Source organism: Coregonus lavaretus (assembly GCF_964263955.1).
Source record: "Coregonus lavaretus genome assembly, chromosome: 6".
In the NCBI taxonomy this organism is placed as follows: Eukaryota; Metazoa; Chordata; class Actinopteri; order Salmoniformes; family Salmonidae; genus Coregonus; species Coregonus lavaretus.
The window spans coordinates 26,165,296-26,179,767 of NC_139993.1; the positions used below are offsets into that span (position 1 = coordinate 26,165,296).

The 14,472-nt window shown below is 44.5% G+C and overlaps 1 protein-coding gene across 1 annotated transcript in view; it reads left to right on the forward strand.

The window, feature by feature from the left end:
- The window catches only part of LOC311131444 (uncharacterized protein), a 55,456-nt gene that overhangs the window by 27,561 nt on the left and 13,423 nt on the right, over nt 1-14,472 (forward strand). Inside the window, exons 2-5 of the mRNA XM_084164442.1 lie at nt 934-996; nt 7,755-7,884; nt 11,607-11,697; nt 12,481-12,583. Of these exons, the coding sequence (XP_084020568.1) occupies nt 934-996; nt 7,755-7,884; nt 11,607-11,697; nt 12,481-12,583 (387 nt within the window). The remainder of the gene's footprint in view (nt 1-933; nt 997-7,754; nt 7,885-11,606; nt 11,698-12,480; nt 12,584-14,472) is intronic.

The following is a 14,472-nucleotide window of genomic DNA, read 5'->3' on the forward strand; positions in this document are numbered from 1 at the left end:
ATTGGAAGTGAGCCTATTAGTGTCTGTCTACTTTCACTTTCAAGTTCTTAGAAGATTTGGTAACTTATTACTAGCTTTCCCGTGTGTTTTTCTGTATTTTGATGTATTGTAAAAATATGTTGCTTTACCACAGCAAGCTTAGGCTATACGGCCCAGAAAAGGGATTACATTTACATTTTACATTTACGTCATTTAGCAGACGCTCTTATCCAGAGCGACTTACAAATTGGGATATGGGGAGCCTAATTCAAAATGAGCACAGCTCTTGTTGACTCAAACCAAAAACAGTTATAGTTCATGCTTTTCTCATTATTTACAGACTACTAAATATAGGCTTGTCTTTCAGGGGCCCTGCTTGAGACAGGCTAGTTTAGCTTCTTCTTTGTCTTTTAGCTCTCTGAACAGACATCAGGCAGAGACGGCTTGTAGTGCAGCAATCGTCCTTTTGACCACCAAGCAGACATGAACTTCCTCTCTGTGGGCGTTATGTGTATCATTACAATGGCCTTGCCACTGCTCCAATTGATGCTGTAGTTCAGCCCCAATAGCCTCCATCAGTGCAGAGTGTAAGATTAGCTTAAGGTTAAACTGGGGGAGCTTGTTTAGTCTTGCATGCTCTGTTCAAGTTAGTTTCCTGCCCTTGATTGGGGCGACTGCTCTTATCAGCGCTTACTGTAGTAGAACATAATGTGTAGGCGGGCACAATGTCTCGTAACACGGAACAATGTTCTGTGTCATACAGCACCACCAAAAACAGTTTCTCAAAAGGCCTTTTGGTGTGTTTTTCCATAAGTAATTCAGCGTTATCGCATCAAAAGAGACAACTTCCCAAGTGTGTAGTTGTATTGCCTATTTTCACTACAAACGTTCATTTTAAAGTTGACCGATAACCTTCAGAAGAGCTTCCTAACCTTTTTTTCTTCCTGTCTACAGTGTGTCGAGACTTTGCTGTGCTGGAGGACCACTGCCTGGCCCATAACCTCCAGGAGCAGGAAAGTAAGTATACTACCACCACACCTCAGGCTGACCTGGAGTCAGCTTCTCCCTCCCATCCCTTATGGTTTCAGGTTGTCCTGGCTGTTACCAAAGCAGCGCTCTCAGGGCAACAGAGAACAGACCCTATTTCGAATGTGTCAGGCAAAGGCTGAGTGCTTTGGGCTGGGATCTGTTCAGGGCATTATTTTCCTTTAAATCTGGATGCAGACAGTCTGCTTCATGCACAGTAAACTTCCTCCATTGAAGTCTCATTTACGTCAAAGCAATTACAAGATCTTTTCTATAATAGCCCCAACTATTTTATGCAAACTGCTCCTCCAGTCTAGAAAGAGCACTTTGAGATTCCTTTGCAGCATATTTCATAAAGTATTCCAAGCTCCCATTTTGTCTTCTTTACGATAATACAGACTATCAAACATTTTCCACACATTTAGAATTTAGAAAGGTCTAATGAATCCACACATTTTCCCTCCGAAAATCGGTCATGTCTGACAACGTAAACCACAGCGTCAGCGGAAGCGGGCAGGAAGCAGCCATAAAACACGAGCATAGCAACTGAGTGCGCTTCTCCCAGCAGGCTGGCACTGCAGGACTCCTGCTAGGCTGCAACCACAGCATTAGCACATTGGGGCTGTGGTGTGTGTTAGTGGGCTGGGCGTTTGCTCACTGTGTCTGGATCACATTAATGCCCATCTACTGTAGGACAACAACAAATTCCAGTCTGGTCTCTCTGTCAGACTGGTCTAGTCTGGGTGGACGTTAGGCCAGCACAATCAGATGAGCAGGGATTGTGATGTCATCGGGGAAACGCCTCATCTGCTTCAATTACTCAGACGCGGGAAGTACAGGAGCATCATGGCAAAAACTGAAAGACTGGCCAATAGTTTCTACCCTCAGACCAGGCTGCTGAATAGCCACCACTAATCAGCTACCTGCTCCCCCCTCCCCCTATGGACATTCCCCACGCTACTCCCCCCACCCCATACACACACACACACACACCCTCAACTCTCACTTACCTTACCTGCCTCTCCCCCTATGGACAGTCTTTCTCCTGCTGCCTCCTCCCCTTCTAGTCCCCCTATGGACATTCCACCCCCACCCTCCCCCCAGCGGACTTTACTCTGCCCCCACCCCAACAACATTCATCACTGTTGCAGTTGTTAATATGTACAGTACCAGTCAAACGTTTGGACACACCTACTCATTCAAGGGTTTTTCCTTATTTTTACTATTTTCTACGTTGTAGAATAATAGTGAAGACATCAAAACTATGAAATAACACATATGGAATCATGTAGTAACCAAAAAAGTGTTAAACAAATCAAAATATATTTTAGATTCTTCAAAGTAGCCACCCTTTGCCTTGATGACAGCTTTGCACACTCTTGGCATTCTCTCAACCAGCTTCATGAGGTAGTCACCTGGAATGCATTTCAATTAACAGGTTTGCCTTCTTAAAAGTTAATTGGTGGAATTTATTTCCTTCTTAATGCATTTGAGCCAATCAGTTGTGTTGCTTGAAGCTTAAGATTTTCACTGTACCCTGCAATCACACCTGCAACCCTGTACATGTGACTATTAAACAATCTGAATCTCAAAGATTCTACGATTTTTCCTGAGAAACCTGTGTGTGTCTGTGGTGTTTGTATCCCTGGATTAGGCTAATTCTTGTCTGCATCTTTGTGTTTTTAGATGAACGTGTCATCTTTGCCATGTCAGTGTCTTTGTGTCTGCCTGTGGGTGTGTACTTGTCTGTGTGTGTCTAATCATAATTGGGTTGTAAATGTGTGCCGTTCATCTTTCGGTGACGCCCCTTTTCACACAGTTTCACTCAAAGCCTAGGTTTCTGTCATGGACGTCTATCTTACTGTAAGCACTATCATTGGCTGCCTCCCAGTATTCCTTAGGCCCTGAGGTCAAAAAGTCACTCTTCCCAGAATAGGTTAAAGCCCAGGCCAGACATAACTTCTTCTTCCTACTTACACAAATAAACATTATCCCCCAGATGGCCAGGGGTTACAGCATAAGCCCTCGTATCCCTCAGTAGAGCTGGGCAATATGGACAAAAATCCATATTGGGATAAATTGCCTGAATTGATGCGCTAACGATAAATAGAACGATACGTTTATAACAATGTGCACCACAGTTTAAAACATAATATCCTTTAAAGTCCAGACCGGCCTGCTCATTAGGCAGGATTAGGCGGCCGCAGATATAGTATATGGTAGAAAGAGTATGTGGCCTTTTCTGTAGCCTACAGGCTGGAGATAAAATGTATGACAATGTAATGAGACTGAAACTTTTTACATCATGCAGGTTTCGCCGATCAAATAGCTTAACCTATATGGCACCCAATCAAATAACAAATGCGCTGACATATTAACAAACAACATATCCTAAAAACAGGACAGGTCAAAGTAAAATGGACAATATGGAATTGACAGTCAGGCTACTCACAATTGCTGTCCAGGAGTTTCATCCGATGGGCTAAGTTGTCATGATCAGCGGTTTCAAGTTTGTATCCGTATATTTTTTATGAGCTGATCATAGCGAAAATGAAAATGTTTCTTAATTTCTCGCTGTGTAAACGCATTACAAAAAGGCTCAGGATAACTGATATTCAGCCAATTTGATTAGTCTCAGGAATCAGGACTAATAAAGCCATATGCAACGGCCCGTTTTACAAACGGTGGGCCTAATATGGATGGGCATTCATCAAATTATATTGCAGGCCGACCAAGGTATGCTACACCCCAGTAAGCACGGACCATAGGCAATGTCTTTTGGATGTCTTTTTTTTACCACATACAGTGTGGGAAAAAAGTATTTGATCCCCTGCTGATTTTGTACGTTTGCCCACTGACAAAGACATGATCAGTCTATAATTTTAATGGTAGGTTTATTTGAACAGTGAGAGACAGAATAACAACAAAAAACTCATGTCAAAAATGTTATAAATTGATTTGCATTTTAATGAGGGAAATAAGTATTTGACCCCTCTGCAAAACATGACTTAGTACTTGGTGGCAAAACCCTTGTTGGCAATCACAGAGGTCAGACGTTTCTTGTAGTTGGCCACCAGGACCTTTAATGTGCTTCTTCTTGAGCCACTCCTTTGTTGCCTTGGCCGTGTGTTTTGGGTCATTGTCATGCTGAAATACCCATCCACGACCCATTTTCAATGCCCTGGCTGAGGGAAGGAGGTTCTCACCCAAGATTTGACGGTACATGGCCCCGTCCATCGTCCCTTTGATGCGGTGAAGTTGTCCTGTCCCCTTAGCAGAAAAACACCCCCAAAGCATAATGTTTCCACCTCCATGTTTGACGGTGGGGAGGGTGTTCTTGGGGTCATAGGCAGCATTCCTCCTCCTCCAAACACGTCGAGTTGAGTTGATGCCAAAGAGCTTTATTTTGGTCTCATCTGACCACAACACTTTCACCCAGTTCACCTCTGAATCATTCAGATGTTCATTGGCAAACTTCAGACGCCCCTGTATATGTGCTTTCTTGAGCAGGAGGACCTTGCGGGCGCTGCAGGATTTCAGTCCTTCACGGCGTAGTGTGTTACCAATTGTTTTCTTGGTGACTATGGTCCCAGCTGCCTTGAGATCATTGACAAGATCCTCCCGTGTAGTTCTGGGCTGATTCCTCACCGTTCTCATGATCATTGGAACTCCACGAGGTGAGATCTTGCATGGAGCTGCAGGCCGAGGGAGATTGACAGGTCTTTTGTGATTCTTCCATTTGCGAATAATCGCACCAACTGTTGTCACCTTCTCACCAAGCTGCTTGGCGATGGTCTTGTAGCCCATTCCAGCCTTGTGTAGGTCTACAATCTTGTCCCTGACATCCTTGGGGAGCTCTTTGGTCTTGGCCATGGTGGAGAGTTTGGAATCTGATTGATTGATTGCTTCTGTGGACAGGTGTCTTTTATACAGGTAACAAGCTGAGATTAGGAGCACTCCCTTTAAGAGTGTGCTCCTAATCTCAGCTCGTTACCTGTATAAAAGACACCTGGGAGCCAGAAATATTTCTGATTGAGAGGGGGTCAAATACTTATTTCCCTCATTAAAATGCAAATCAATTTATAACATTTTTGACATGCGTTTTTCTGGATTCTGTTGTTGTTATTCTGTCTCTCACTGTTCAAATAAACCTACCATTAAAATTATAGACTGATCATTTCTTTGTCAGTGGGCAAACGTACAAAATCAGGAGGGGATCAAATACTTTTTTCCCTCACTGTAGATGGCCATTCCTACATTTAAATTTCAGGCGACACTGTAGGCCAGGGATGGGCAACTCCAGTCCTCTGGGGACTGATTGGTGTCACACTTTTGCCCCAGTTAACACGTCTGACACCAATAATCAACTAATCATGATCTTCAGTTTAGAATGCAATTTATTTGTTTTTTTGAGTCCGGACCAGACATCTATGTTTGGTTCAGATTTTGTCCATTCTGGAACAGCCTTGATTTGGCCCAAACATAGACATCTATAAATTACTTATTTTCAGCTTTAATTGAACCTGATTTCAACGTCCGGAAACTACGTGTTTTCAACGTCCGGAAACTACGTGTTTTCAACGTTTCTCTAGTATAGGCTACTTATCGTAATGAACATTATAAGTGCGATGCGTGATCAATATGGTCAGTGTCGATAATTTACGGTTTATCGTCCCAGCTCTATCCCTCAGCCATAACTATTCACATGAAAAGGCCAGGGAGATTTAAGGTCTATGAGTCTGGACCTCTGACTATTTAGTTGGGAGCCCATTGCTTTCCCACTGCCCTAGGAGGACAGAATGTACCACTCTAGCGATAATGGCTTTCAATCTGTAAAGTTGCTCAAATCCATGGCTTTTCAACACAAAGTTAACTTGTAAGAGAAATACTACACAGGATGATAGGAGGTACAGTTCAGAGTATCCATCCATACCTCTGAATGTGAAGAGCCTATGGATTCTTTTTGGGTCTGTCCTTGTATCAGTCTTCTACCCTCCACTGTCATAGTGCATCATGACATGGCGGGTCCCCTCTCTAACAGAGCAACAGTTCTGGTTTTAGCAGCCAGCCAGCAGTCAGTCTGCGTGGCCTTTGTCCTGGAGGTCACTGGGAATTACTCTTACACAGCCTGGCTGTCCCCTAAATGCACAGTGTCATCCTCACTCTAATCAACAGATGTCTACTGCCCTACAACCAGCTCTGCTGAACCAAAACATTTGGCATGTTTGCATCTGCTGTGAGAGGAAACAACGATTATTTTGACTCAAAAGTCCTCAGGGAGGGATTGCTACAAGCAAGGTTTGGTTCACTCAACCGAAGAACTACTGAGTGCATGGCTGTCACGGTAGGATATAGGACCACTCACATAGGGCCTACTGCTTTAAAGCCCTGGTAGAACCGTCAAGCACCAGCAGACATGAATGGCCTTGGGTTGAGATCATAAATAGGCTACATTCTAAAAGCATCCGTCATGTTTCTTAACCCAGGCAGAAGCCAGATGAGCAAGCTAGGCCTGACATTGTCTCTCCATCACATTAGTCCTATAAACTAGGGCTTTGTTATGCCTCTGAATGATTTCCCTTTTCATTGTCCAGCATCACTGTCCCATGCATTATTTGTCATTGTCCAATGCCATCTGGCCCTCTTGGTTGCCAGCCACAGAGAACTGGTAGTCCATACAGAAACTTCATTTCCCAGACTTCTCTGTGTATAGACTGAGGCTAGTTGTAGTGTCTTAGACCAGATTGTGGCCCACTGATTAGGAGGATATCAGACCAAGGTTGAGTTAACAAGAAACCTTTATCCTGTGTTCTTAGAAAAAAAGATGACAGCAAACCGTAATTTGTTTTCCCCCGGAGAAAAAAATAGCATTGAACGTAACAATATATTTTGTTCTCTGGCGTCGTATGTTTGCCCTAAACATTTTGCGAGGCACCGTAAACCCACCACACAATCAATCAGCATTGTCCTCAAATCGATATTTCAGTCTATTGGTTTCCTATCGCCATGATATACTGCTTCCCATCTTTGTCGTCTCGCAATCTCGCCGCGGGAACTTCATGGAGCATCTCTTGTAAATTGTGGTGTAATTTGGTCCTTTTCACGTGAAACTTACGAGTGGATCAATAGCCAGTCCAGTGGAGCTGAATGAGTAGCAAGGGAGTGAGTGATGCTCCTTCACACGTTTTGGGCCGGGAGTGCGTCACCAAGGATTTAGAGCCTGCCCTGTCCAGGTTTATGGCCCTGTCTTGTCACATGTAGCCACTCAGCCTTGGAATGGCAGCTCCTCATCAAGTTGATCAAGTGGGCTAGTTCGTCATAGCCAAGCTCAATGAGTCAGGCCCAGTAACGTCAGGGCCGACGCGTCTGTGTTATCCCCTCTCGTCTCATCCATAGAACTCTAAACAGCAATTCTACTACTCAAAATGTATGTCCCAACTGTTTGCTAAATAAACATACTCTCAACTCCAAGTACTTGCTTCCCAGTCCTGCGGTTTAAAAGGCACCAAAACAAATAAACCTGAGGGTTGTGATTGATGTCGTCCATCTTGTTCCTCAGCGTTGCAGTTTCGCCAGATGAACTGACTGAGGATGTCCCAAATGGCACCTTATTCCCTACATAGTGCACTACTTTTGACCAGAGTCCTAAAAGGGTGCTGTTTGGGAGGCAGCTTGTGAGAGTGATTCATGTTAATGCCTTGATTGTGTAATAGTTCTGAGCATGGTGTTTGTTGATTTTGTCCTTGCAGTCGAGAGCCACTTGGCATCCAACGTCCACAAGAGCCGTCTGGTGCAGCAGGACGTAGCATTGGCCAAGCAGCTGCAGGAGGAGGAGGACCGGAGGGCCCAAGCCAAGGCCAAGAGACAGCACCGGGACATGTGAGTGACACAGATACTATTATGAACCTGGTCGTTTGGGTCTTGGATGCTGATTGGCTGAAAGCTGTGGTATAGCAGACATTATAAACTGGGTGGTTCAAGCCCTGAATGCTGATTGGCTGACAGCCGTGGTATACAGTGCATTTGGAAAGTATTCAGACCCCTTCACTTTTTCCACAATTTGTTACGTTACAGCATTATTCTAAAATTGATTTGTTGTATCCCTCATCAATCTACACACAATACCCAATAATGACAAAAGCAAAAACAGGTTTTTAGAAATGTTTGCAAATTTATTAAAAATAAAAAGAATTATATAACACATTTACATAAGTATTCAGACCCTTTACTCAGTACTTTGTTGAAGCACCTTTGGCAGCGATTACAGCCTCGAGTCTTCTTGGGTATGACACTACAAGCTTGGCACACTTGTATTTGGGGAGTTTCTCCCATTCTTCTCTGCAGATCCTCTCAAGCTCTGTCAGGTTGGATGGGGAGCGTCGCTGCACAGCTATTTTCAGGTCTCTCCAGAGATGTTAGATCGGGTTCAAGTCCGGGCTCTGGCTGGGCCACTCAAGGACATTCAGAGACTTGTCCCGAAGCCACTCCTGCGTTGTCTTGGCTGTGTGCTTAGGGTCGTTGTCCTGTTGGAAGGTGAACTTTCACCGCAGTCTGAGGTCCTGAGCGCTCTGGAGCAGGTTTTCATCAAGGATCTTGCTGTACTTTGCTCCGTTCATCTTTCCCTCAATCCTGACTAGTCTCCCAGTCCCTGCCGCTGAAAAAACATCCCCACAGCATGATGCTGCTGCCACCACCATGCTTCACGTAGGGATGGTGCCAGGTTTCCTCCAACCAGGCGAAACAGTTCAATCTTGGTTTCTTGAGAGTTCTTTAGTCCTCCAGGTGGGCTGTCATGTGCCTTTTACTGAGGAGTTTCTTCCTTCTGGCCACTCTACCATAAAGGCCTGATTGGTGGAGTGCTGCAGAGATGGTTGTCCTGAGGTCTACGGACAATTCCCTCAACCTCATGGCTTGGTTTCTGCTCTGACATGCACTGTCAACTGTGGGACCTTATATAGACAGGTGTGTGCCTTTCCAAATCATGTCCAATCAATTGAATTTACCACAGGTGGACTACAATGGATGATCAATGGAAACAGGATACACCTGAGCTCCATTTCGAGTCTCATAGCAAATGGTCTGAATACTTGTGTAAATAAGTTATTTCTGTTTTTTTGCAAACATTTCTAAAAATCTGTTTTCGCTTTGTCATTATGGGGTATTGTATGTAGATTGATGAGGAAATGTTTTTCGTTAATCAATTTTAGAATAAGGCTGTAACGTAACAAAATGTAGAAAAAGGGAAGGGGTCTGAATACTTTCCGACTGCACTGTATATCAGACCGTATACCAAGGGTATGACAAAACATTTATTTTTACTAGCAATAAGGCACCTCAGGGGTTTGTGGTATATGGCCAATATACCACGGCTAAGGGCTGTATCCAGGCACTCCGCGTTGCGTTGTTCTTAAGAACAGCCCTTCATGCCTCATTGCTTAAATATGCCACTCCCCCTCGGGCCTTATTGCTTAATTATACACTTCATTCTACCACAGACTCTCTACTATGACCATAACACAGCAGCAGACATTTGGGTGTCAGATGTAGAACACACTCGCATCCACACAAACATTTAGTTCACTACTGCCATCTTAACCTAACCAAAGGTTCTAGAGACACTCATAGATAACCATGATCTAACCCACACCTTAACTCAAGTCATAGATGGCACAGGTACATATGAGTCACACACATACTGTGTTATGCACACCATGACATTATGCTCAACACCCTACCACCGCCCAACACAACAGCCACATTTAGGGTGTCAGATGTGGAAGAAAGTGCTCCACTTTTTTTCGCCAAATATGCTGGCTCACGTCGCAGTGAAAGTTGTGCTCCAAAGTCAGCCTTCCTCACACGCTCGCTAGCAGCAGGGCAGCGCCCCCAAGAGAGAGGCCAGATGCTCTGCCGCCCATACAGCCCGGCTAATGCTGCTTGGCATGCTGGGAGCTCCCGCTGCCATCTTCTCTGCCCTTGCCCAGTGTGTTTTTCTTTATTTCTTTATTTCTCTCTCTCTCTCTCGTTCTCTCGTTCTCTCTCTCTCGTTCTCTCTCTCTCTCGTTCTCTCGTTCTCTCTCTCGTTCTCTCTCTCTCTCTCTCTCTCGTTCTCTCTCTCTCTCTCGTTCTCTCTCTCTCTCTCGTTCTCTCTCTCTCTCTCTCTCGTTCTCTCTCTCTCTCTCTCTCGTTCTCTCTCGTTCTCTCTCTCTCTCTCTCTCGTTCTCTCTCTCTCTCTCTCTCTCTCTCTCTCCCTCCCTCACACATGCACTCTAGACACAAACACATTTTAATATTGTAGTACTGTACATTTCATATTGTTTTATTTTTCATGTAGGCTGTTTTGTAGGGATGTGGGATAAAATCGATACAGTTACATAACGGGATATTATTTTAGACAATATTTTTGCAATAGTTGGCTGTACCTTCACCAAAACTCTAGTATTTTTATTTCATAGTTTGTTCTTCATTTTCTTTTAAAATAGGGAGACAATTTTATTGTATTTTATTTCCATAACAAATCAAAACTAGTTTTCTCATGGCTCTCTCTTGTCCCTCTGCAGCAGACATATGGTGAGCAATATGTTTGGAACATCGAATCGCAATAAAATCACAGTATCGAATCACAATACATATAGAATTGTGCGATTTCAAGTAGGGTACCTGAATTCAAATAGGAGCCATTTGCTGAAATTCAAATGGAAGTCTATTAATTTTGGCAATGCACTCATACTGTTGTTATTGGCAATCTCCACTGTTTTAAAAGGACCAGGCATTATAAAACTGAAAATAAATAGCATACATATTTGCATATTGGCATATTCTTCCTAATAATCACAGTCAGCTCGGATATGATCAGGCTGAGTCTCAGATGCTGTGCTTCTGAATCTGTCAGCTGACAACACACACACCCAGGTCGTTGGAGTGGAGGCTATATGCGTGACGGATCGGTAGCGAGACGTCCCATCTGCCTAATCTCTGACCCGTTATAGTCTGCCCTGGCACCCTGAGCCAACCCTTCTACAGTTCAATGCATCAACTATCACAGCCAGAATGTATTAGCCTAGCTATCACAAATACAGTGTGATAAGACGTCTATCACAACTTTATTACACTGGATAAATCTGTTTCGTAACATGAAGAGACCAAAAGGAAGAAGACTGAAACAGGGAGGGACTACTTGAACTCTGCCAATAAGAAATACAGAAAGAGGGATATGCTATCGAGTTAGCGCTTGATTAGTCAATCAAATGTATTTATAAAGCCCTTTTTACATCAGCAAATGTCACAAAGTGCTTATACAGAAACCCAGCCTAAAACTCCAAACAGCAAGTAATGCAGATGAAGAAGCACTAACATCCTGGTAGCACTAGCATCCTTGTTGTGTTCTGTGAAAGCCCTTGTTATTGCCACTAGTGTTATGGAGTGGTGTAGTATGGATAAGATGCAAATAGGCCTACTATCCATACAATAACTTTGGGCAGGCTACAGGTTTTGGGGTAGTTGACTGTTCTGTTTCTGCTTCTAATGTTTTGTCTCCTCTTGTTTGGCTTCTTAACTCCCGACACACACACACACACACACACACACACACACACCCCTAGTGAGCGCAGCGACAATGAGATTGCCCAGGAGATTCAGGAGGAATTGGTGCGACAGGCGGAGCAGCAGCGCAAGCAGGAGGAGAAGGATGCGGTAAGTGACACTATACCACCCACACCCAATCAACAGCTCCGGGGTGAAGTTTCCCCTAGGTACAGATCTAGGATCAGCTTCCCCTTCCCCAATCCTAACCAGAACCATTACTGGGGAAAATGCTAAACTTACCCAAGATCAGGGTCTAGGGGCAACTTCACCCTAAACCCAATCAACATGGGTGTACCTCCTCTACCCTACCACTACTGTAGGAGCGATGGGTCACCATGGGCGGGTCACCTGATTGGGCTATTCAAATCCACTACTAGTATTACACCCTGTACTTGTTTATTCAACTTTAGCGTTAGAAATGAATGTCTAGCCCAATGGTGATCTCATTATTGCTCTATTGGCACCCGACCTGGGTTCAAATACTATTTTGAATCATTTGAAATACTTTGTATGTGCTTGATAGAGCTTACCTGGTTCAATGGAACCAATAGAACTGTCCCAAAACATCAAACCACTAGCCCAGGCAGGCTAAAGCAAATGCTAAAAGTATTAAAAGGTTTAAAATAGGCTAGTATTTGAATCCAGGTCTGATTGATTGGCACTGTGCATATACAGGGCCATACTACTGATTCCTCATAGGCTACTTTTTAAATTGTAATCCTCAGTGAAAAACCGCTCATCTCTGTGAGAAATCCAGGATAGAAATAACAAGCGAGGTGTCAGCAGTTTGAAGTGGTTTGTTTATTAATGTGTGTGTGTGTTTGTCTGCGCTCGCGCGTCTGTGTGTGCGTGCCTGTGTGTCTGTCTGTGTGTCTGTGCGTGTGTTTCCAGGCCATCGCTCGTAAGCTGCAGGAGAAGGAGATGAAGGAGGAGAGGAAGAGACAGAAGCAGCTGGAGGCCAACTTTGAGGAGGAGTACTACGAGGATAAAGGAGGTGGGTCTAGCGCCCCCTGTCTGTGTCTCAAGGATCTAGGATTCTATTCCTCTGTTGTTGGAGGGAGGGATATGGTTGGGGTGGGAGTGTCTGGGTACATCACACATGCATGCATGCGTGTGTGGTGGGGTGGGTGGGTTATGGCGAGGGGTGAATTGGAAAGTTCATACAGTGCGTCATATAGTAGTGTGTTCTTGGTTAGGGATGGAGATGCATGGCGTGTGTGTGGAGTGGTGCGTGCGTTAGAGTAGGGTTGATTTTAGGTCGAGGATTTAGGAGGGCTGTTTCAAGCACATAGTTGACCTTGAGGGAGAGTGTGCGTACTGCGTAGATGCTAAGGTAAAAAGGAGTCGTTTGTCATCGCTCTCTCGCTCTCTCTCTCTCTCTCTCTCTCTCTCTCTCTTGCACACACACAGAGTGGTTTTGCTCCTTAGTGAGCTGAGACAGTGTTTTGCAGGGCTGCGAGAACAGCTTTGACTTCACTGCAGCAATAAGGCTCCATCTTAAACAGTTAGAAGCTTGCCTACTGTCAGAATAACCAAACAACTTTAAGGAGCCTTTTGGCAGTTAATGTTTCTTTCATAGTCGGTTCCAGCCTCCCCATCCCCCTGCCTTAAAACAGTAAGACATTTGTCGTTAATAATTGTAATATGTCTCATTGGAAAGTGGTGGGCATTAGGCATTTTACCTTATTCACTGAGCCCTTGCTGGGGTAGAAGGTAGAAGCTCTTTCAGGCCTCACTGCTAGAGGCACAGGTATGTGTATGGATGAGCAGGCTGTGTGTGTGTGTGCGGGAGGTATTTTTAATTGGTTACTTTAATGTTCTCCAGCACCCCGTAAAACCCAGCTCTTTCCTCTCCAGCTGGCACACCCACAGTGGGGTCCGGTTGGCTTGACGTAGGCTGAGGTTTCCTGCAGGCCCAGACCCACCTGATTGCTGCCTAGCTACTTGGATGTAGACAAAGAAGACGAGGAGGCATATTTGACCAGGGCCTCTCTCAATTTCACTATTACACCTAAAGATGTGGAGTAAAGCTTCTCTTCTCCCGAAAGTCACTTTTAAAGAAGCAGAGAGAGAATGGTCAGTGATTTCTTACTAAACTACACAAGCCGCAGCTAAGGCTGTGGTTACAGTACGTAGGTTAGGTGTGGATGACACACACACAAACACACACACACAGGTTTTCCCTCCGTCTCTGTGTGTTGACATGAACAGGGTTGAAGGGACGTTCACTGCTGTCAGGAATGTTCTGCTTTCTTGTTGTCTTTCTGCAAGGATCTATTTCCTAGTGAAAGGCATTTTTCTATATCCACAAACCGTCTTGAGTAGGCGTGCTGATCTAGGATCAGTTTTGCCGATTAGATCCCAATGAATAAGATTACATGGATGGGGGGGGGGGACCTGATCCTAGATCAGCACTCCTGCTCTGAGACGCTTTATGAATATGGGCCAAGAACTATAGCCTCATATACAGTTCTACCCTGTGTGTGTGTGTACATGCTGTCTGGCTGAGCATTTTAAACCTCAAATACCCTTGCACACACACACACACACACACACACACACACTCTGCCATGTCTTATCTCTGGCGTGTCGTTTCCTCTATTCGTGGGATTGGCTGCCCCTCTTAGGAAGTGAGTAAGGGAGGGGGCACTGCCTGGCTGCCATGTTTGTCTTAATCCTCCAAATCATGGAGAGACGGTTGGTTTAACGTTCAGCCTCTTCTACGCAGATAAACAACTGGAAAGAGAGGAGGAGAGAGAAGAGAGGGAGAGGAGACGGAGGAAGGAAGGAAGACAAGATATCCAGGCTTTGCCTCAGTTTTTTATTAAGAGACAGAAATAGGCTAGAGAGAATAATTTCCACAATGTTGCAGTTAGAGCATGA